Raw genomic sequence first — 21,141 nt, 5'->3', positions numbered from 1 at the left:
TGCACGTACACACACACACACACACACACACACACACACACACACACACACACACACACACACACACACACACACACACACACACACACTGAAAGATCTAGCGATCACTTTCTCTCCAGCCCCAAAATCCCCATCAGTTCCAGGATAAAGAGAAAAAAAAGTTCTGTGAGGGAAATATATTATTCAGAATCCACATCCAGTCAATCTAGTTGTAAGGAAGGGAGACCATTGAATGCAGTTCCACATTGTTTCAAGGCACTATTGTAATTTAGCCATTTTACTACTACAAGCTATTTGATTTGCTGCAAATTTGTTCATGTGTCCAGATTTGATTTAGCACAAAAAAACAAACAAACTGAATTTTGATTGAAAACATACACCGTTTCATTTTCTCGGTTTGTAAGAAACCAGATTAAATGACAACTGGTTGACAACTTCCACTCTATTCTGTGGTGAAGCAGTACAAGCTATACGTTTGCGGTGCGTTTAATGTCTTTTGCACTTAAAATGTCAAATCGCCACTTTCCTTTCTGTTGCACATACATGTACCGTTAACTCACCACGTAGACAGCTCTCTTTAGTCGGACTAAGAAAAATATGATTTTATGCAACCGCATGAAATGCAACCAAAATACACCACATCACGGAAGAGAAAGATGCATTGAGCTTTATTCCTGGTGGCTCCGCAGCCTTTGCAGGCTCCTCTGTTCTCGTGCTCCTCGGAATTCTGATGTTTTTTAAGATCTCGAAACACTCAACGTGAGCTCTTCTGAATGCTTTGAATCGGGTTGAGATGGCAAAGGGGAGAATTGTACTGAAAGAAACGCGAAAAAACGCGCACTCCTCTGCGTCTCGACTGACGTTGGAGCACCTCTGCGTGTAAACTCTTCACTCGGGGCATCGCTCACTGGGTTGTTCTCGTCCCTGCAGACCATGGCGGAGTACACTTCTCTGCTCAGCGATCTGGCTGAAAACATCACCAACGAAGACCTGGAGCAGCTCAAGTCGGCGTGCAAAGAGGACATCCCCGAGGACCAGAGCGACAACATCACTTCGTCCAAAGAGTGGTTCAGCTACCTGGAGAAGAACGACAAGCTGGCCCAAGGTGAGACTCGGACCCGCTGAGCGGGAGCCGCCGGAGACCAGAGTGCTGCCCCCTGAAGAGCGTCCAGTGAACTGCTAGTAACGTTGCTGGTTTACTTCTCCCCAGATAATCTCTCATACATCGAGCACATCTTTGAGATTTCACGGCGACCTGACCTGTTGACGCGGGTGATCGAGTACCGCACCACGGTGCTGAAGATCTCGGAGGACGATGAGATCGACACCAAGCTCACACGGATTCCGTCTGCCAAGAAGTACAAAGGTGAAACGGCGATCATGTGACCCGTGATCATCCTAAAAAACATCTCATTCCAGCGAGTCAGCCAACGAGTCACAATGCATCAGCACCACTCCTATAGATTACGAGACAGGGCTGCGTGTGTTCGTCCCAGGTCATTGCGCGACCGCCACAGAGAAACGCTGCAAAGAAACACGACTTCCCGCCGCTCTCGCCTCCTTTTTGTTTCTATTGGCTTCAAGTCTGTCCCCACACTGGGGAAATTTAGCTGGGTTTGAGTCGAGCCAATAAACAAAAAAAAAACATGAGCGCTCTCTTTATTACAAATGATGAAATGTTATTTCCTGTCGTCCTGGCTTTTATGTGGCACTTTACAGAGACGTTTCCTCAAGGACAAATGAAGTCATCCTGAGGTTTATTGCACTCCAGGAAGGCAGCGCTCGCAACATCATTTTTACTCCTTTATTTCACAATAACGTTTTAAACTCAGATGTTTGTACCTACATGTGTAAGTTTTGCGCAATTCTAGGGGCCGCGGAAATGCAGCGAGTTTCTACTTCAAAGTCAAATTTCATTTTTTTTTTCTAATCTTGTTTTTTGTGATCTCTCTCTCTCTCTCTCCCTCTCTCCCCTGAAGACATCATCCGCCAGCCGTCGGAAGACGAAATCATCAAGTTGGCTCCGCCTCCTAAGAAAGCATGAGGAGGCAGCCACCTCCCTCAGCACCTGATGTTTGCATCCTGAATTCTACACTCCAAACTGCCCCCAACCCCCTCGCTGTCTTACCTTTACCTTCGCACACACACACACACACACACACACGCGCACACACACACACACACACACGCACACACGCGCACACACACACACACACAGAGTCCATATAGCCACTGGCAAAGCAACCAATCAGATCGTAGCAATGCAACCTCCTCCGTAGTCGATGGAAGATGGAGGACGCGAAAGGCGACACCAGAAGACTAAAATGTGGAGATGCGGAGACGGAAGTGCAGCGTGTGAGTGTGAGAAGATGAGAAGGTGAGAGTTTTCTGTCCACACCTGATCCAAACATGGTGGACTGGTCAGGATGAGAGTCGTATGTGTGTGTGTGTGTGTGTGTGTGTGTGTGTGTGTGTGTGTGTGTGTGGTGAGTGTGTGACTGTGCGTTTATGCAGCGGTTCAGGTTGAGAGATGTGCGCATGCAATTTGTACCTGTGAGACCAACCTAAGATGCCATGAGAACAAACACACACCATGCATCCAAAATATGATATAGCCATGTACCTTTTTTTTTTTTTTCCTTTATGAAATTCTGAAACGACAGAAAATCAATGGGCTGCATTGCAAAGCCATGACACTGGTTGTGTACACATGCACATGTACACAACGATCCGCGCAATAGCCTAAATATCGAAAGAATCGACCGAAGTTCTGAGAAATGAAGAAGAAGACGGATGTGTCGACTTTAAATGACCAAAAGCTACGTGGAACAAACAAAATTGACACTTAGTTAAAAAATGTTCCATACTATTCTTCATATCCGACTTCTGACCTGGTTAACCCTCTGTTTGTGTGCGTTTGCACTGCTTACGCAGGGGCGATTTGCATGTAAAAATGGGAATATTCCCGGGTTCCAGGCAGAGCAAATGGAGGCTTGTTCACATTTTCGCTGCAGTGAGGTTTATTACACGTATAAACATAGATATTTAGCTCCGTGCAACATGACTTTACAAAAATAGAGACAGCTCACCTTGGAAATTTACCTTCTTTTTTTTTTTTTGCATTAGATTTACACAAAGTGAAAGAGACAACATTTAGATGTCTTTGGACAGAATCAGGGTTACCAGGTCCCCATAGAGAGAGAGAGAGAGAGAGAGAGAGAGAGAGAGAGAGAGAGAGAGAGAGAGCAAGAAGGGGAGAGAGAGAGAGATAAAAAAAAAATATATATATGTATATTTATTTTTAACGTGTTTAAAATTTCACAATTGCAAATCACCAACCTCTTAATGAATATTTCTTAGATGCTGTATCGGAAGCTTGAAGTTGAGCTTCGACAACAGGACAGTTTGACTGATCCTCAGCTTACAGGCTCTGTATGTGTTCCCTTTACTCTAACACAGAGATATTTCATATTACCAGTGGGGGGGGATCTAATATTTAATGATAAGTTAAGCCAGTGTTTTATTTTACTTGATAAGTTATAGCAAAAATATTTTTTTGAAAGATGTAGAAGTCTTGCCATTTTCATTCCAGCCTTTAGGTTTCCTCTTTATTAAGGTGACAATGTGTCATTACAACTCAATGGACAAGCTGGCAAGCATTATAAATAACATCAGAGGGGAAAATGTAAGAAAAGTACATATTGAGCCACAGTGTATTTGATGGGACTGTGGCACAAGCGTCACCCTCATTTTATAAAAATGGAAACAATCTAAAGCCTCAGCGAGCGTTGAGCTGAAATTCGAGAATACAAAAATGTATATTTTCTGAGAATTTTTACTATATTTAAAAAGAAAAAGAGAGAGAGAAAATTGTGTGAAATATCACAACACAAACGACAAGCTTTTTCGTTTGTTGCTCCAAACAACACCCAACATCCCGTCGTTTTATCGCTCATTCTGACCAAGGACGCGTCAAATCCTCAACTCCAAAGGAGACAAAGTGAAAGTGAAGGAATAGAAAGAGTCCAAGAAAGAAGGTTCATCTCTAACCCAACTCCTTACTATGCCATTGCCACCGCGCACCAACACAATGCTCGCAAGACTGTTGAATCTTAACGATAAATAAATAAATAAATGCTGTTTTGAACACTGTGTCTCTTTTCTCCCGACAATGAAGCCTTAGTGAACCTTGATAACCCCTCCCCCTAAAATTGGGAGAACTGTGAGCGATGGCATGAGAGCCAAACCTGGTCTCAGCTCGGCTGTCATGAAGGTTCATGAAGGCAGCGCTCACTTCTGGGAAAAGTGACTAAGGTTCTTCATTGTTGGTGTGGAGGTGAGTGTGGGACTTTCAGCCCCGATCTTCATTTTGCTACCGACGCTGTTTGGACTTTAAAAAACAAAAAACAAAAAAAAAAAAACCAACCTGTGTGGCTGACCCACACAGGTGACCTTGTCGCCCAACCTAATTGCAACTCCCCTTGTGCCAACGACCAATATGTTGCTTTTTAAATCGCAGTTTCCGTTACCTTTTCTTTCCTTCGACACGCTTTTTCTTGTGGTGTGAAACTGAGTTGTATCCTATGCATCCACGCTTGTAGGGAGTATGCACTGTATTATATCCTCCCCACACACTAATCTGTCATTAGTAGTGAAGTCTGATTGTAAAAAAACAAAACAAAGTGAAACTCTCGCGAAACTGACGAGAGGAGTCTAAAGTCACCAGGGTAAATGTTTCTTTTGTTACTGTTGTTCTCTTTGATAACGTCTCTCTGAAATTGAAAAAAAAAAACAACTAACCTAAACCTAATCAAAACAAAAAGATATATATACTGAACAGTGCAAACACTAATGTCAGGGCTGCTGCTATTTCTTACCATCTAACACCAAACAAATGCCGGTTTATTCAGACGTCTGAAATACTACAGGTCAAAGCTCGTACCCGGGACCCGACTGCTACATCGTGACAGGGATGTTTAGTCTGGGGCAAAAAAAAAAACAAATGTGTTGTACAGCTCTCAATCTGTTTGCTTCAGACGTTGACATCATGGCAACATTCAATAAATAGCGTTTGACTGCCTGCACTCTGTGTCGTATACGCAGGTGTCATCTGCAAACAGTAGGCGCATTTGTCTGCACGGACATCCATCCTGCTGTACTCAGTGCAAACTTTTTTGTAGTAGTACTTTAAAGGAAATACTCACGCTTCAATACTACAACACTGTTGTGTATTTGGTTTCCAGCGTTCTCTTCTCACACCGTGGTGGCTATCTCGACTGTCGACCTTTTGACCTTCCCTCAAACGACTCCTGCGTGTGTGAGCGTCTCGTTCGCTCATGGAAAACGTTGCTATTCCAGTTGTGGCCCTGACCAAGTATAGTTCCAATACTTTGTTTAACTTGAATACCAATGGCAATGATTGGCAGCCTTAATGGAGCTGTTGTCAGCCTGTCAGATGCTGAACATTTTGGAAGGGCAACGCAAACCATCGCTGCCGTTCAGATTCATACTGCGACGTCATGTTGTCGAGAGGATTCTACTACTGTGCCTCGGCTGAAACTGTAAAGAGCCTCAATTTGAACGGCACAGTGTGCTGCTAAATTAAAACAATAACTTTGATTTTTGTGCAACATGCATGGTTTGTCAAAAAGCTGATTTCAAAGTGCTGTGTGTTAGTATTCTTGTGTGGGTATTTCCTTTTCTCACCCGCTAGACCCCCCAGATCCCCCCCCCCCGCTAGGCCTGAGCCCGAGTGAAGCGATAGTTACTTGTACCAATTGCTATGACCTGTGGGTAATGGTCTTCCTCAGCGTTACATCACACACATGATTGTTGTCAGTCTCTGTTATTATTAGTTTTAGGAGCTTTTGTAATTTTTACAAACTAAAAGGACAGGATTGTCTCTCCACGCTTCTTAGCATGCGTTTCCATCGTTGTAGAAAAAAATTCAAGTCAGACTATTGTATTGTATCGTGGGTTTTTTTTCCCGTTCTCGTCAAGTTTTTAGATATTTTAGATTTGTCAATTTTTGTTTCCTCCTTTTTTCGTCTACTACTCTTAGAATTATAGTCGGGGAATGGACTCACTTCAGCTACTGTCTGTTGTGTGTCAGTACTTTGTCCATGCAATATCTGTAAACATCATAAAACATGTTGTGATGCTCCAGATGCACCTGTAACATTTCACCATTCAGTCCTCAACAAATTTTTGTCTCAATTGAAGTGCTGCATTGTAACATGCCCCCCCTCCCACACCCAAAAATAACAACATAGACTTTTTTTTCTTTTTACCAATTGGGAAAAAAAACAGCTTTTGCTTTGTTTTAAAATGCTTCTTCAATGTCAGCATGGGCTCAACCCCAAACAGACGAAATGTTGAACTTGGTAGTTTTTATGTAGCCTCATGGCTCATCACTTTTTTTCTCCAACATATCAGTCAAATGATGTCATATTTGGAATTACATGTACCAAGTACATATCAATCTAAGAAACAGGGCAGTACAAGTGTAAACCTATTCAATGATGTACGGAGTGATGTATACCTGATTATAACTAATACATGAATTGAAAAAAGATAAGAGGACGACGTATAACAGTAACAATTGGAAAGTTGATTCAGAGTCAAGTATAATTTTCCCACAAGGATAAGACTGTACTTTTTCTTAGCTATTACTGTAAATATGTATTTGAAATATATATCACTGTGTTTGTTATGGATTAATTTATTTAATGCCTATATATTGTTGTTTTGGCGTTTCATGATTTTTTTTGTTTTTGTGTTTGCTTTTACTAACTGAAAACAAATCAAGAGGATTGAAACTTGTTGCTCCTGTAACGTTCAGCAGGCCATGGATCAAACTCTCTTGTGCTTCAATTCATTGTCTCCGTTCTTTTTTTTGCTCTTAGAGTTTTTTTGGGTGATAGCTTACACAAAAGGCGGTGCTCTTTTCATTGTATTTGCTGATGACGATGCGGTTTTTTTCTGTCGTACTTCAAGTTGAGTGTGCGTTGTGGTCATTCCTCGTAGCGTGGTTTCGCTCCAGGATTTACAAATCATGACGAAAGACAGAAGTCGTCGGCAACTAATGATGTGATGCCACAGCTGTTGTCTCGTTGCACCAAGGGAAGAAAGGAGTGGTACAGCTTACAGTGTCTGTTGAGGTGCATGTGAAATAATTAAATACATAAATAAATTATATATAAAGATAAGAAAATAAAAAAAATATCCGAGTTCAGATGCTCAAAGTTTCCCAAGAAATAGCTTTCATTTCAATATTTGAAATGCGTTTAACTCTCCCCCCGTATCGATAATATGCAGTTAATCTGGCTGCACAAACTGCAAATAACTGCAAAATATTGCAATGAAATTTTCAAAATAAAATGTTCAGAGACCACAATCAAAAATCACATGTAAAGAAATAGATGCTTACTTCTGGCTTTATCTTGCTTTGTTGTTGTTGTTGTTGTTGTTGTTGTTGTGAATACAAAATGGCAAAGCAGCCAAGCGGCTACAACTATAAGACACTCTGTGCTAAAAGAGCGAGCTAACGACGCTAACGCAGCAAGAAATCCTAGTTTGTCAGCCAGTAATGGGTAGAGGCGAACGCTACTTCTAGAACAAAATTAAAGGAGAGGTCTGTTGCAGCAAGCTGCTTGTCGTTCATGTCAAGGCGAGCCGACTTGCTGCTGTTATTTTTGCATTAGCTGAAATGAGTTGAAGTTTGGCTAACCTGAGGGAGGCAGTGGTGTGGATATTACGGCCGATAAAACCTTTATTGTTAGGAAATAACTTAAACAACTCTTCATTTCAATGTTAAAAATGTTCAGTGAGGTAGCAGTGAGTGACCGAGGGAAGCGTCGGTGTATGGAATGTCAGTGTTGGGTAATGAAAGTCATGAAGAGTAGCTTTAGCGTTAGCGCGGTGAACGGTAACATTTCAAGGTGCGGGCTCGTGATAAATGAGCAGTTTTTGGCTGACTCAGCCTCAGTGTTGGGCCTCTGTATCAGCTGAGTATCAGTATGAATGTGGCAGGCGTTGCACAAGAATCCAGTAGAATGTCTCCATGTGATTTGTTTCAATTCAGTTTTGTTTATTTCAAGGAACGCTGAAAATTCCCGTCACTCGCTGACAACGGATTTGTGCAGCAGTGACAGTTTGCTTTGCACTCTTTTACCATCACACGCACACACACACACACACACACACACACACACACACACACACACACACACACACACACACACACACACACACACACACACACACACACTTAATTTCTATAGAGCTGCATTCAATTTTTTTTTTCTAATTTAGATGAGTAAAGTTTACATTTCAAGCACAAAAAGCAAGCTTTTACAATGTAGCTCAAGGTGCCAATATGATCCCGCTGCAAACTGCTTCGTTGAACAATATGCTTGACATTTAGCGGTAACTCTTGGTAATATACAATCTTTATTTCACATAGTGACATTAGTGTTTGTGGCTTGACTAGAAATGTGTTGGATGTGTGCATATTGCAGTAGCAAAATAGAGAATTTTTGTTTTTCAAATATCTTTGCAACTGATGTGATGAAGTAGATCTGACAACATTCCTAAAGTGTGTTAACATTGTGCGGTTAACGTTCCAACTTTTTTTTTTTCAGTTGAAATGGTTTGGCTTTTGCTTGTTTGGCTATTTTTTTTTATTTTTTTTTTTTATTTTAAAAAGAGAGAGATGCTCAACGTGCTGCCCGCCTCGTCAGGATGTCGTCTCTCGTGTTTTGGCTGTTGTTATTTTTCTTGACTCGTTTCATTATCCAGTGGTGTGAAGCAAGTGAAAGCAGGTGTTATTGTCATTTTACAGAATCCTCTATAAAAAAAAATAAATAAATAAAAAAAAAATGACATTGTCATGTAGATTCTCAGCCGTTTGGTTCTCGTGCACGTACAACTGAAAAAAAGGTCTGAGGCAATGAAGTCATCCATTGACAAAGACAGAACGACACTGTGCTTTTTCACCATGCAGAGAAGGGCGTCGTCACATCCTTGCGTCATGTGGGTGCCATGGGCTCAATGCTGTTAGAAAACTTCTGCTACGGTTTTTTTCCTCTCATGGGAGCAAGAAGTACTTCAGGATTTAACTTCACAAAGACTTAAACTGAACATGACATAGAAACATAACCAACCTGAAACGTGTGGCTTTTTTTTTTTTTTTTTTTTTTTTGGTCATGATTTAAAAGAGGCTGAACAGAAGTTATGCCATTTTGTCATTGTGCTAAAATGAATATAAATATTATATATTAAAATATATTTGCTAACCTATGTGTTGCCTGGTGCAGTTTTCTTCCTAGGATTTAATAAACACTTGAGATTATGAAAGACACTCACAATTTGGTTTTACTGACAATTTTGAGTAATTTAGGGCTGCATAAAAATGTTCACTGCATGCGAGTCCCTTGTCCTGATCAATACAGCTTTTTCCCATCCTATAAGGGAAACTATTTCAACAACTTTTTCAATGGATGAACCGCACATACACTACCAGTCAAAAGTTTCGACACACTTTGTCATGCAATCTTTCTTCTTTTTTTTTAGTTTTTTTTTTAATCCTTGCAACTTTCTACACCGCTGATAGATACTGAAGACTTCAAATATATGAACAAGGTATATGTAATTATACCTTGTTCATTATTTTAAGGAATGCTTTACATATATATATATATATATATGAAACATAGTTGGAGAGGTGGGGAAAAAACTCAACTATTGTCTCCCTACAAAATTAACACCATAAAAAACAAAACAAAAATGAGTTTGTAGTTTAACTTTGTCTTTTTTTAAGGTCCAACAGAATTCATTACAACTTCAATTTTTAGATTCATAGTCAAATTTCCAACAAGTGTATACATCAACAAAATTCCTAACAACAAAATCAGTCCTTTAGAAATCTGTGTGTGAGTGAGTGTGTGTGTGTTCAGGTTAGAGTTCAGTTCAGTTCATAAATGTGGTGTGTGTGTGTGTGTGTGTGTGTGTGTGTGTGTGTGTGTGTGTGTGTATTCTGACCTGGAGAATGAGCAGGTGAAGGGACTTCGCTGGGGGAGCGTGACCTTTGACCCGGTCCCAGAAAGGGTTTTGTTGCTTCCAAACAGGCGACTGACTGCCTGGTCCACGGAGTTCAATCCTCTTTAACCGAAAAACCCTTCATTGGCTCTCCCTCCTTCACTTCACTCCGGTTATTTGTTTGTTTATTTTTGTCTTAATCCCAATCCAGGTTTCTTCTCCTCCCGTTCCTCGTCTCACGTCTCACTTTCCTTTATTTCTGCTTCAGCTCTGTTGTCCTTCTTGGTTTGAAGTCCCCTCTCTTTTTCACCTCAGGTGTCTCTGATTTCTAAACTTCCCTCCTCCTCCTCCTCCTCCTCCTTGTGTGTGATGTCACTTCCCATTTGCAACACTTCCTGTATCCTCAAAACGCGCTGTATCTGATCAGGAGAAAACCAACTGAAGGCTCCAGTCCAGAGCAGCAGGGTGTGACAGAAACCTGCAGCAGACCCAGACTCCAGGGGGCGCTCATCAGCTTTGGCCGGTTGGGGTGAAAAGGAAACGCAAAGTACAGAGACAAGAACACGAGTGTGAACATGAGGGCCAGTACGAGCGGGGTGGAGGTCACTCTCTTTCAGAAGGGCTCGTGTTCCAGCTATGGTGGGATCACAGTCCTCAGCCTCCATGGTGACTCAGAATCCAAGGTTCTGAGGACGAACAGTTTGGTTTTCATCTTGGCAGCACAGGAGCGCAGCAGATCTTCACTCTCACCAGGGTGCTGGAGGGTTTATGGGACTTCACCCAAACAGTCCACATATGTTTTGTGGTTCTGAAAAAGGCTCAAGAGCGCACACCCGAAGTATATTGTAGGGGTGATCTGTGATTTTGTGATTTTGGATCGCCCCCTGCTGGTTGTCTGGGTCTAGAAGTTGACCACCGTCTGGATTGTTACATTAACCCAACCGTGACAATAAAAGGAGGCTGATGTTTTTTTGTTTTTGTTTTTACATCATATATCAGTTTTTTCATTAATTGACAAAGATAATGAGGACGTATTTAATGTCTTAAATAAGTATTTTATTTTTCAGAGGTCACATATAATGTAAAGAATTAGCGATTACAGATTTGACTGAATACAAATAATCACTTTCCTCTGCACTGAGTCGGCAGTGAGTGAGCTTTGCCAGAACATAAACACAAATAAATTTGAAATTGTATTTTCCATATATGAGTGCGCTTCCTGCACGACTGGTCCCATACACGCAGGTCCTGCTACTGGTTCATCTGAGCGAGAAGCCCCTCCAGCTCAGGACGACCCTTGAACCGAACTTGGAAATCTGCTTGCGTGTGCTGAGGGACACAAACAGAAAGGGCAACGGTCTTATTATTTTTCAAGAGTACTGGAACTTTTTTTTATGTGCAGGGAAAATGAACAGAGACAAAAACTTTAAGGCAAGAAAACAATGTTTTATTTTGGTGTTTAATAATAATGTTGCTTCAATTACAAATACTCACCTCGTTCACAGACAGCTGAACTCCTTCTGGTTGGCTCTTTAGCAGAACGTCCATGAGCACTGAACACAAAGAGGCATCTGGGCTGCTCAGCTGGACGAAGAGGTGAAAATGTTTACAAATGTACATTTTCATAAACTCCCAAAGAGACTTTGTGTGATGTAAGAAACAGATGAGCGGGTGATACCTGGACGACTCGCTGGTGGGTCTTGAGGATGGCGTCAGTGTACATCTTGGTGCCTTGTTCTTGCATTAGCATGACCTCTGTGCATTTTGTAGGCAAAGCGTAGCTACGTGGAAAACAAATAAGCAAATACACACGTTTTTTTGTTTTTGTGGTCAAAACAAATGAAACTTTAAGATTTAAATATCCAAAGCTACTTTAATCCTGCTTTACGTGTAGATGATCTACATTTTAGTGTTGTTTTTGTTGTTGTTTTTTTTTTTATCAAAATAAAGGCATAAAGAACATAAAAACATTTGAGGTCTGTTTACTTTTATATTAAAATCACGTCTCGATCTTTATAACCCTTTACAGAAAATACATTTTCCAGTACAAGAACAGTATTTTTTTTTTTGCAAAATTCTTTGATTATTCTACCAGACAATGTACAAATAATGCATGTTCTCACCATTCTGATACTTTAATCCTCAGCCTGTTGCAGAGGTTGTGGATGTACTGAGAGTAGTGCTCCACTAAGGTCATGTCATAACCCGACACCTTCACATTCAGAGTGCCGTACGCTGTGTTTGTCGCTGCAATGATCGCTTTCATCTGGTGTCTGTTTTTGTCCTTTTTCTTCTTTGGCTTCAAGAGTAAAGAGATAAATATTACACAATTAAAAATAAAATAAAATGATAACAATAATAATGATAATAATAATAATAATGATAACAATAATAATAATCAGGCTATGATGATGAGTAGTCCACAGTCATTTAATTGACAAATGAAACCTGGTTATGCTTTTTGTGATCACGTTAACATTCAAATCAAATCCAATCAAATTTGATTTGTATAGCACCTTTCATACAATGACGTGCAACTCAAGGTGCTTAACAGCAATTAAAATAAAATTTAGCCATTACTCAGATAAGCAGCCATATTTGAGAAGTCCTACCTCTTCTCTGGGTAAAAGATGTCTCCACCTCCCAATTCCATGGGTTGGCCTGCCTTTGTATTGTCTCTCAGTTACAATGGCTGTGAAATAATTTAATAAATTACAAAAATAAAAACAAAAAAAGCTACACAGGCATATGCAAGATTTTTTTGTTCATGCGGGAACAATTAAAATTCAGTGAAAATTGAACTACAGAGCCAGAGAGTCACACATTATCACAAAATAATTAAAAAAATAAAAATAAAACGTTACCCCATAAAGGATGCTGAATGGATGGCGTGGTCCTGTAAATACATGAACATGGCACGTTTTTTTTTGTTGTTGTTTTTTTTAATTATTATTATTTGTTTCACCATTTAAAACATAGTTTTCATTTCATTTCATTACCTGAATTAGTGAAGGACTTACCTGCATAGTGTTTGATTCACCGCTAATAACTGTAAAAGAAGAAGGACAAGCAGTGTTTTCTTAATCTACCGCACAAATGATTGAGAATACAAGCAGAAGCAGTAGAAACAAACACGCTTTCAAACACAGGCGATTTTAAACACATCGCAGCGGCGCTACAAACACAGAGGAACTGGCTGACGGTGGTACTGTGACCTCTGCAAGAATACTATAGATTTAGAAAAAAAATAAATAATAATAATTAAAAAGTTACCTTTCGAAGGACTGGATTCATCATTTACGACGGCTGAAGCAGTTTTAATGATCGCTTCAGTTACGCATATATAGTTTTGCAAACGTCAGAGGCAAGCATTGACGGACACCAACAACCCCGGATGTGTGAACCGGAAGCAAGTCCGTTCATCTTAATTTGTTCGTCGCGAAAACGACAAACGTTCCGGTTTCCTACGGGGTCCTCGTTGAATGGGAGCTTGACACCGATGTTGCCCTTGTCACAGACTTAATGTGATATAGAAAATTCTTAGCCTGGTTGTTTGTCTGGTCTGGAGAAAAATTAAATCTGACCTGCCTTCACGCAACTGAGTTGAGGGGAACTCTGGGTTATTTCTGTATCTTGAGTTTGTGCAACACCACCTTGTGGCATTATTTTTCTCTGGAAGCAAGATTTGCAAAGACTTAAAATCTACTGTGCATTTACTTTTTTTGATATTTCCTATAAAAACAACAACAACAACAACAACAAAAAAGACACAGAAACTCATCCGGACAGAGGTTTAATTATGTCAGCATTTCTTCCACACCTGACCCTCTTAAAAATAAATTCCAGCATATCAAAATAAGATTTAAACTTGCAACATTCAAACATCCCAGGCATATTTTCAAGTCAAGTGCAAATTATCTCGTCTTTGCTAAATTAAACATTTTAAACAATTTATAATTCAAAAAATATTTTTTTATACAATGCGTTACATCTTTTCAAAGTACTAAAGATATATTATTCTGCACCTGTCCACAAACAGATTGCATTTGCAAAAGTCATGCTGCCAAGCATAAAAAAACATCTCGAAGTGGAACCCAGTAACAGCATCCACATGTGCAACTCTTTGGCTTGAATGGTAAAATAAACAGTGCAACCACTGCATGCAGGACTCATTCAAGTGAACCAGCCAATTGACTCATCTTCTGGGAAAAATGTGATGCAATTTTCTTTTGTATCTTTGCTTGGATGTTGATCAACATGGTGATAAAGCAGGTGGGGGGGGGAGAAGAAATTCAAATTGGTTTTCTGATTCACACATGGAAGAAGCTCTTCATGCTTGGCAAATACCAATTAAGAAAAAAAAATACAAAAAGAATATGCTGGCAAGCATCACTCAGGCAATTTTAAATAGAACTTTTAACACATGCAAAGATTATGCTAAATTTAAGCAATTTAATGAGCTCAATATACATTGTACATTCATGCTCCCTCATATGGAAGGCTAAAAGTGCCACAATTAAATCAATAAATACTTGTAAGTCAGTAAGTGGACCTGAATGTTCTTGAAACAATGCAAACGAAATGAGCCAATTAGTCAGAAAAACCTTGCAGCTACCAAGAGGTTTAAATTTTGCAATCCCTGATGCAGCAAGCAGAAAAAATAATAATGATGCGTTCACTGACAACCAACCGACCTGTGAGGGAGTCGACGAGCTGAAGCGACAGTTAAAATGATTTCACTGTGGCACTACAGGCACACAAACTATTTAGGCACTTTTAGCCCACCGCAAGTGTGTGTGTGTGTGTGTGTGTGTGTGTGTGTGTGGATACAAAGTGAATATATACCTGAAGCACTTTCTAATGTTTTGTTTGTAGGAAAGGTGTTCTTCTTCTCTTCCCTTTGATTTTCAGGCCTTGCTTCCACACAGTGAGTGCGTCGCTGCCTCCGAGTGCTTTCTGACAGTTTGAGGCAAAGCGTTGTAGCTGCTTGGCTGCGTTCACGTGGAAATTCAAAGGTTGCGATATTAAAAGAGATCTTAGGAAAATTCCTATAATTCACTTGCAGATAAAAAGCATTAGTAAAGTGCCTAGAAGGGTGAAAAATTGTACAGGTACAAACAGCGCAGAGTTCTCTGTTAAGTTCTGCCGTCTTCCTCGTCCTCCTCCTCTTCCTCCTCTTCTCCATCTTCTTCATCCTCCTCCTCCTCCTCCACCTCCTCCTCTTCGACCTCTTCATCCGGGCTGAAAAGATCATCACCTGGAGTGCCCTCGTCCCCTCCTTCTTCGTCTTCCTCCTCCTCCTCCTCCTCCTCTTCCTCATCTTCATCCTCCTGATCACTTCTCATCTCCTCTGCACTGGTGTCGTCAATGTCGTCGCTGTCATCATCTTCGTCATCCTCCTCCTCTTCCTCCTCCACGGCATCATCATCGTTCTCCAATTGCTCCTCCCCCTCTGCATCCAACAGGTGACCTGATGAACGGACGCCAGGTAAAGTTTTATCTTTCTACCAACACACAGCCATTTAGGTTTTTACTTCTTTTATTTATTTTTTTTACATTTACATGCCACATAATAATAATGTCAATTATGAGACAGAATCTATAGAAACTAGCAGTCAACAGTTTGGACTCAGCCTATGAATTGAATGTCTTTTCTTTCATTCTCATGACTGCTGACGTTGCAGTTTGTCACTGAAGGCATCAAAACGACGTATGAACCCACATGGAATTATGGAGGAAACAATAAAAGTGTCCAATAACTCAAACACGTTTTATTTTGAAATTCTTCACAAAAGCCACCTTTCATAAAACAGCATATTTAGAGTTATTCAACGTGTTTTTCTTTGCCGCATAATTCCATATATCTTGCTCATATAATTGATGTCTTCAGCGTCTATCTGCAGTGTAAAGAGAAGGTGAGTCCGCACCTTTGACAGGAGGTGCGTCTGTCACGATAACTTCTAAGTTGCATTGGAAAGAAAAACTTACACATGCCGCTGAAGGCGGTGGTCATGCGACACGGCAGCTCCTCGTGGAGGAACTTGTTCATTTCCATCTCCAAGATCTCTCCAAGGTACTCCATCTCCATGTCAACATATTCTGGGTAGAACATGTTTTTGCGCAGCTTCCTACGGCACCTACAACACAACGCAACGCAACGCACAATGACCTCAAATTTTGGACTTGGTTTGAAGAAGAAAAATGATTTTGGCGCCTTGGGGACTGATTTTTCTACAGTCATGCAGCCAAGACCAAAGTGAGGAACAAATGCAATCAAATGACAATTAAATGCTGTGGTAGGTAGCAAAAGAAAACCTCATGCATTACTTAACTGTTTCCCTGTTGTCTTGTAAGCCTGAAAGAGAAAAGCGAAGCAGCTTAGTGGCACGAATCACACACACAGGGTGCAGAAATATCCCTGATTTATGATTATTTCTGGTAAACACACCGCAGTGCAACAACCTGATGGAGCCCCCCCCCCCTCAAGGTAAAGGTCAAGTACAGCAGAACCAAACTGGCAGTATTGTTCAGTACAATATAGTGTCACAGTTTAAATATTGACAATCACAATGTTTGGCTCCATCGGAGGCACACAAACCAACGGAAAGTTACAAAATTAAATTATTTAGTTCTTTATTGTTCATAGGACAAAATTCAAAAGCTAAATTCTTGTAGTTTTTGTACTCATGTACAGGTACTAGCCGAAACATTAGAATATCCAGTAAAAGTTGTTTTATTTTGGCAATTTAACATAAAAGATGAAAGCAACAAATTTTATTGAGCCATTCCACGCAAACATGACATCTCAAGCAGTTCCTTGTTGTAACTTTGCTCATTAAGATGGTCATAAAGATTTGACATTGTGTAACATTCTAATTTTCTGAATTTTTTTTTAAGCTGCAAGACCTGATCAGCAAAACCCAAAGAAATAAAAACTTGAAATATATTGATTTGCATTTTGTATAATATGTCAAATTCACCTTTTAAGTTGAATTGCAGAAATACGACAACCTCTTCAGGATATTCTAATGTTCTGGGTAGTACCTGTATTCCAAACATCCAGTTTGCTGCAGGTGCAGGTGCAGAATGTGGGTAAATGTTGGGTGACTGCACTAAAAAATAAACTGCACCCACAGTGTCCAAAAACTTTTCTCCACCACCGTCTCTAGTTTCCCCTCGACGGCCTGAAACGAGTGACAGACGGCAGCGCTGCGTTCACGCCTCTCACCTCCAGGAAAGAGAAGGGATCGTTCTCCAGCATGAGGCTCTCAATGGCGCGGCAAACCTCCTGCAGCCGGGCCTGGTCCTGGCAGATCCTGGAGATGTTCTTCTTGATCACGGACCCACTGATGTTCCAGTGAGTGTGACTGCACTCCTGCAGTCTGCTGATGAACTGGTTGACTTTGGCCCCGATTTCATCGGTCAGCACAGCCAGGCTGTGCTCGCAGTCGTCCATGCATTTCTGGATGGCGGCGGCGAGGAGGCGGGAAAAAAAGAGACGGCAGATCAAAGCGTCGTTAGAAAAAAAACACATATTTCATAGACGGGTTAAATATCCCAACCGGCCTTGAGCTGGCAGCAGTGTAGCTCACACTGAGGCGCCACTGAGCACAACAGGGGACATTATGCACCAATGCCATCACCAGTTCAGGGACAATGTTGAGTATGCTGTGTCAATAGCGCAGAGCGCCGTCCGTCGGCAGCATTGTTTGCCATGTATGTATAAACAGGGAGGAAGCCGATGAGCCGCACCTTGTTCTGCCTCTCCTTCTTCTTCTGCTCCTGGAGTTTCTTCTCCGCCAGGCTGTACTTTCTCTCCGCCCTGCACAGGTGCTTGTCCAGTTTGCCCTGCGCAACAGAAGGGCGGCCACACACTTAACCGTCAAATACAAAACAGTCGTTTGTGGCACGTTTTTTTTTTAATTAAATGGAAAATCTTTTATATAAATATGCCAGCCACAAATATTGTTATTATTATTTTTTTCTTAAAAAGGGAATTTAAAAAAAAAAAAGAAAAAAAGAAAGGGAACGCATTGACTCCAGGCTGAAGTGGGCCTCAGCGAGGAGGTTGGGCCTCAGCGAGGGGGTTGGGCTGATGCAGGCGGTTACCTTCAGGTCTTTCATTGTGTTTTTCAGAGTCTTGATTCTGTGCCCTGAGTGTCCTCCTTCAATAGTGCATGCATTGCAAACGCACACCTTATCGTCCATGCAGTAATATCTGTGGGTGCACAGCAAACGCAGGAGTTTCCCATCAGTCACTTCCTGACGGTCAACACGGGTTACAGACACAAGGCGCAGGTCAAAGGTGAGCGAGGGTTAAAACAGCAGAAAAACGCTCAACGTGTTTTATCATCATCTTTTTATTCTATTCTCCTTTATTGCTGCTCTATATTTAAACGGTTTAACTTTTTAATCATGTAAAGCACATTGAGTTGCCTTGTGTATGAACTGTACTATATAAATAAAGCTGCCTGGCCTCAACACAGGTGATGACACAGTGGTGGCCGTCGCCGCTCAGCAAAACCTTCTTGGAAAAGCACATTTTCCAATAAATATCATAACAATCGTCACGCTATATAATACCTCCATAAATACAAAATCTCTTCGAAGCTTTGCCAGGATCACTGGCCGTAGTTTTCTACACTTGATTGTGATTTTTAAAGCTCTGGAAAGTGCTGCTCGACTAGGTGCCATATGTGATGGTGCTGCGATGCGTTTGTGTGATTCTGCGTGGATTCTCCAGCCGTGGTGTCACACTGAGGATATTACCAGTTGTACTAGTTTAGGGTGGACTAGATACGACATCAGCGAATGAAAAGCAGGCAGTGTAAAAACTCATTTTGGCCACTTATGCTTTCTCACCTGTACATTTCATCGTGAGCCGGACACTTCCTCTTCCACAGGTTGCTCATGGGTTCCGTCAGAAGATGCTCCCGGAACGCCGGCAGCTCCAGGTGTGGTCTCAGGTGCTCCGGGCACATTGACACCTCACACTTCAGGCAAGTCTTGACTGCATAGGTTTGCTGCTGCACAGCAGCAGCAGCAGCAGCAGCAGCTGAGCTCTCCTCATCGCCACCGTTCTCAATGCAAGTGGAGGCCCCAGTAGCTCCATCCCTGCTGGAGCTACTGGGGCCTGGTGCCTCTGCAGTGAGTGTGGGACAGTAGTCACAGGGCACGGACAGCTGGCTCCCACAGTGCTGCAGTGCCAAGGACGACGCCGCCGCCGCCGCCGCGGCTGCCGCCGGATCTCTGGGTTTTGAAAGCGAGGCCAGCGAGGCGGTCGCGCGGCACTGCTGGCGGAAGTCGTCGGAAATGTTGGCCAGTTTGAAGTTCTTCTGGAGTTTGGCGCCGCAGCGGTGGCATTCGCGGCACTCGGGGCAGCGGAAGCGGCCCCGCTCGGCCTGCCTCTTCAGGTGCTCCAGGCACTTCTTGCAGAAGTTGTGGCCACAGGGGAGCATGTGAGGGCTGCGGTAGATGTCCAGGCACAGCGGGCAGGTGAGCTCCTCCTTCAGGCTCTTGGAATGGCCCGACTGGCTGAAAGCCATGTTAGTGTCCACACTGGGAAGTGAGATGCAGACCTAGTGAGAGATTTACAAAGTGGGGGGAAACCCCCCCCCCTCGGCCCAAGAGTCAAAAGCAAAGTTCACACGCTTTCAAATATTGAGGAGATAAAAATTACACACAAGCCAAATCGCTTGCAGCGCTCGACCGTCGTGGTGGCACAAACTACAGACAACACCACCAAAAAGTCAACTAAACACAGAACCGATGTTCTGTTGAGGAACCCAAACACTAAAGTGGTGTCGTTCTGCTGTAGCAAACGACCTACACGACAATTAGCTGCGTTTCCACAGAATTGTGCAAGGCCTAAATATGGCCATAAAAACCTGGTGATGGAAACACTTTAACTTGGAAGAAGCTCTCTAACGTGGCTGAAAGGTTGTGACGCTCTCATGAGGCGGTTTTTTCACACGCATCCATATGGAGGTGCATCTCAAAGTGTCACGGAAAGACTTTTTTTTGCATTTACACGTCAGCGGACGTGACGTACGAGGGTCACGTGACCTCTTCACTGACCAGTGAAAATGGTGCGTTTGTAGGAGGGAGGAGGAGACGGAATATTTTCCACAAGTAAGAGAAGAGAAAAATATTCACAAGCATTCTTGACAGCAAACTGCGTCTAAAATGCAGATTTATACGTACAAAAAAAGAAATTGTGCCTCCATCCTCCTCACGGACGGGGTCTCGCGGGACAAGATTTGAGGAGAATTACGGCTTATGCGCTTCACACCATTCAATAGAAACGCCTGCAAATCACAATTGCACTTTGTCGAGATTTCAGAAAATTTGCTTTTATTTCGCGAAAAACTGTCGTGGAAAACGCAGCTCGAGTCCGCCCACCATGGAGGTCGGAGCAAAAGTGAGAGGGATTGTAAATATTCTACACTTATGCTCACTGACTCACTGCTGCACTGAACTCCATTATCACCAGTTGCATGAAATCATGATCGCGAATGCTCTGCGATCATTACGAGCGCACGGAAATCAGTCCAGCGGTGCTGAATAAGTATGGTGACAATTTAGTGTTTGATGAAAACCATTCCCAATGTCTCATTAAAGGTGATTGAGAGAATTCCAAGTGTGAACACACCAACAGTCGGCTGTTTTAATAGAGCCCAAAATATATACCATGATGCTTCGTTGACTCTTTGACGGTTTAACACTCACAACTAAGTGTGATTATAATACAAAGGTTTTTTTTTTTTTTTTAAAGAAATGAAAGAAACTTTTTTTTTTCCCCCACATTCCTGACAAGACCGCAGAAACTTAGGTCATTAAAGTGAGAGGACGTTTGCAGTCAACCTTAACGTTGCAGTTTGAGATCAAAAGACAACTTTAAACAAAATGTGTATTTGGAGGCAATAAAAAAAAAAAAAAAAAACGAATCGTAATTACAATTGTAAAATTCCACAACGACGCCAGTTGTCAGCATCTGAGGTTGGTTTGACGTTGACGATGTGTGATGTGACGTTGATTACAACCACAACAACAACAACAACTTAAGTTTCCAGTAAACACTTTCGATAGCTGGTAAAACAAAAC

General features: G+C 41.7%; 3 protein-coding genes across 3 annotated transcripts in view; 1 reads left to right on the top strand and 2 right to left on the bottom strand.

The window, feature by feature from the left end:
- Positions 1-4,147, top strand: part of pea15 (proliferation and apoptosis adaptor protein 15) — a 37,459-nt gene extending 33,312 nt beyond the window's left edge. The window contains exons 2-4 of the mRNA XM_076027997.1: positions 931-1,105; positions 1,211-1,366; positions 1,980-4,147. Of these exons, the coding sequence (XP_075884112.1) occupies positions 934-1,105; positions 1,211-1,366; positions 1,980-2,044 (393 nt within the window). The 5' untranslated portion in view covers positions 931-933 and the 3' untranslated portion in view covers positions 2,045-4,147. The remainder of the gene's footprint in view (positions 1-930; positions 1,106-1,210; positions 1,367-1,979) is intronic.
- Positions 4,148-11,072: 6,925 nt separating this feature from the next.
- On the bottom strand, positions 11,073-13,467 carry mrpl48 (mitochondrial ribosomal protein L48). Its single transcript, XM_076027992.1, has 8 exons — positions 13,312-13,467; positions 13,059-13,087; positions 12,903-12,934; positions 12,651-12,730; positions 12,162-12,337; positions 11,717-11,819; positions 11,533-11,622; positions 11,073-11,367 (listed from the first exon to the last, which is right to left on the bottom strand). The coding sequence occupies exons 1-8, from the start codon at positions 13,333-13,335 to the stop codon at positions 11,290-11,292; spliced, it is 612 nt and encodes a 203-aa protein (XP_075884107.1). The 5' UTR covers positions 13,336-13,467; the 3' UTR covers positions 11,073-11,289.
- An 891-nt stretch (positions 13,468-14,358) lies between these two features.
- The window catches only part of LOC142889317 (E3 ubiquitin/ISG15 ligase TRIM25), a 7,378-nt gene continuing 595 nt past the window's right edge, over positions 14,359-21,141 (bottom strand). The window contains exons 2-8 of the mRNA XM_076027980.1: positions 18,901-19,616; positions 18,148-18,256; positions 17,791-17,886; positions 17,267-17,500; positions 16,371-16,393; positions 16,027-16,175; positions 14,359-15,508 (exon numbers count right to left, since the gene is read on the bottom strand). Of these exons, the coding sequence (XP_075884095.1) occupies positions 15,174-15,508; positions 16,027-16,175; positions 16,371-16,393; positions 17,267-17,500; positions 17,791-17,886; positions 18,148-18,256; positions 18,901-19,583 (1,629 nt within the window). The 5' untranslated portion in view covers positions 19,584-19,616 and the 3' untranslated portion in view covers positions 14,359-15,173. The remainder of the gene's footprint in view (positions 15,509-16,026; positions 16,176-16,370; positions 16,394-17,266; positions 17,501-17,790; positions 17,887-18,147; positions 18,257-18,900; positions 19,617-21,141) is intronic.

Source organism: Nelusetta ayraudi, unplaced genomic scaffold, assembly GCF_046127955.1.
Source record: "Nelusetta ayraudi isolate G7.1 ecotype Tasmania unplaced genomic scaffold, CSIRO-AGI_Nayr_v1 ptg000022l, whole genome shotgun sequence".
Taxonomy (NCBI): Eukaryota; Metazoa; Chordata; class Actinopteri; order Tetraodontiformes; family Monacanthidae; genus Nelusetta; species Nelusetta ayraudi.
The sequence above is the reverse complement of the archived record's forward strand: the minus strand, read 5'-3'. Positions and strand labels throughout refer to the sequence as shown.

Excerpts from the sequence above, each read along its gene's own strand:
- mrpl48 (XM_076027992.1), bottom strand. The coding sequence starts at position 13,335 with ATGATGAATCCAGTCCTTCGAAAG. Across the intron at positions 13,088-13,311 it reads TGAATCCAGTCCTTCGAAAG|TTATTAGCGGTGAATCAAAC; the intron begins GTAACTTTTTAA and ends CTTCTTTTACAG. Across the intron at positions 11,623-11,716 it reads CCCACCAGCGAGTCGTCCAG|CTGAGCAGCCCAGATGCCTC; the intron begins GTATCACCCGCT and ends CTCTTCGTCCAG.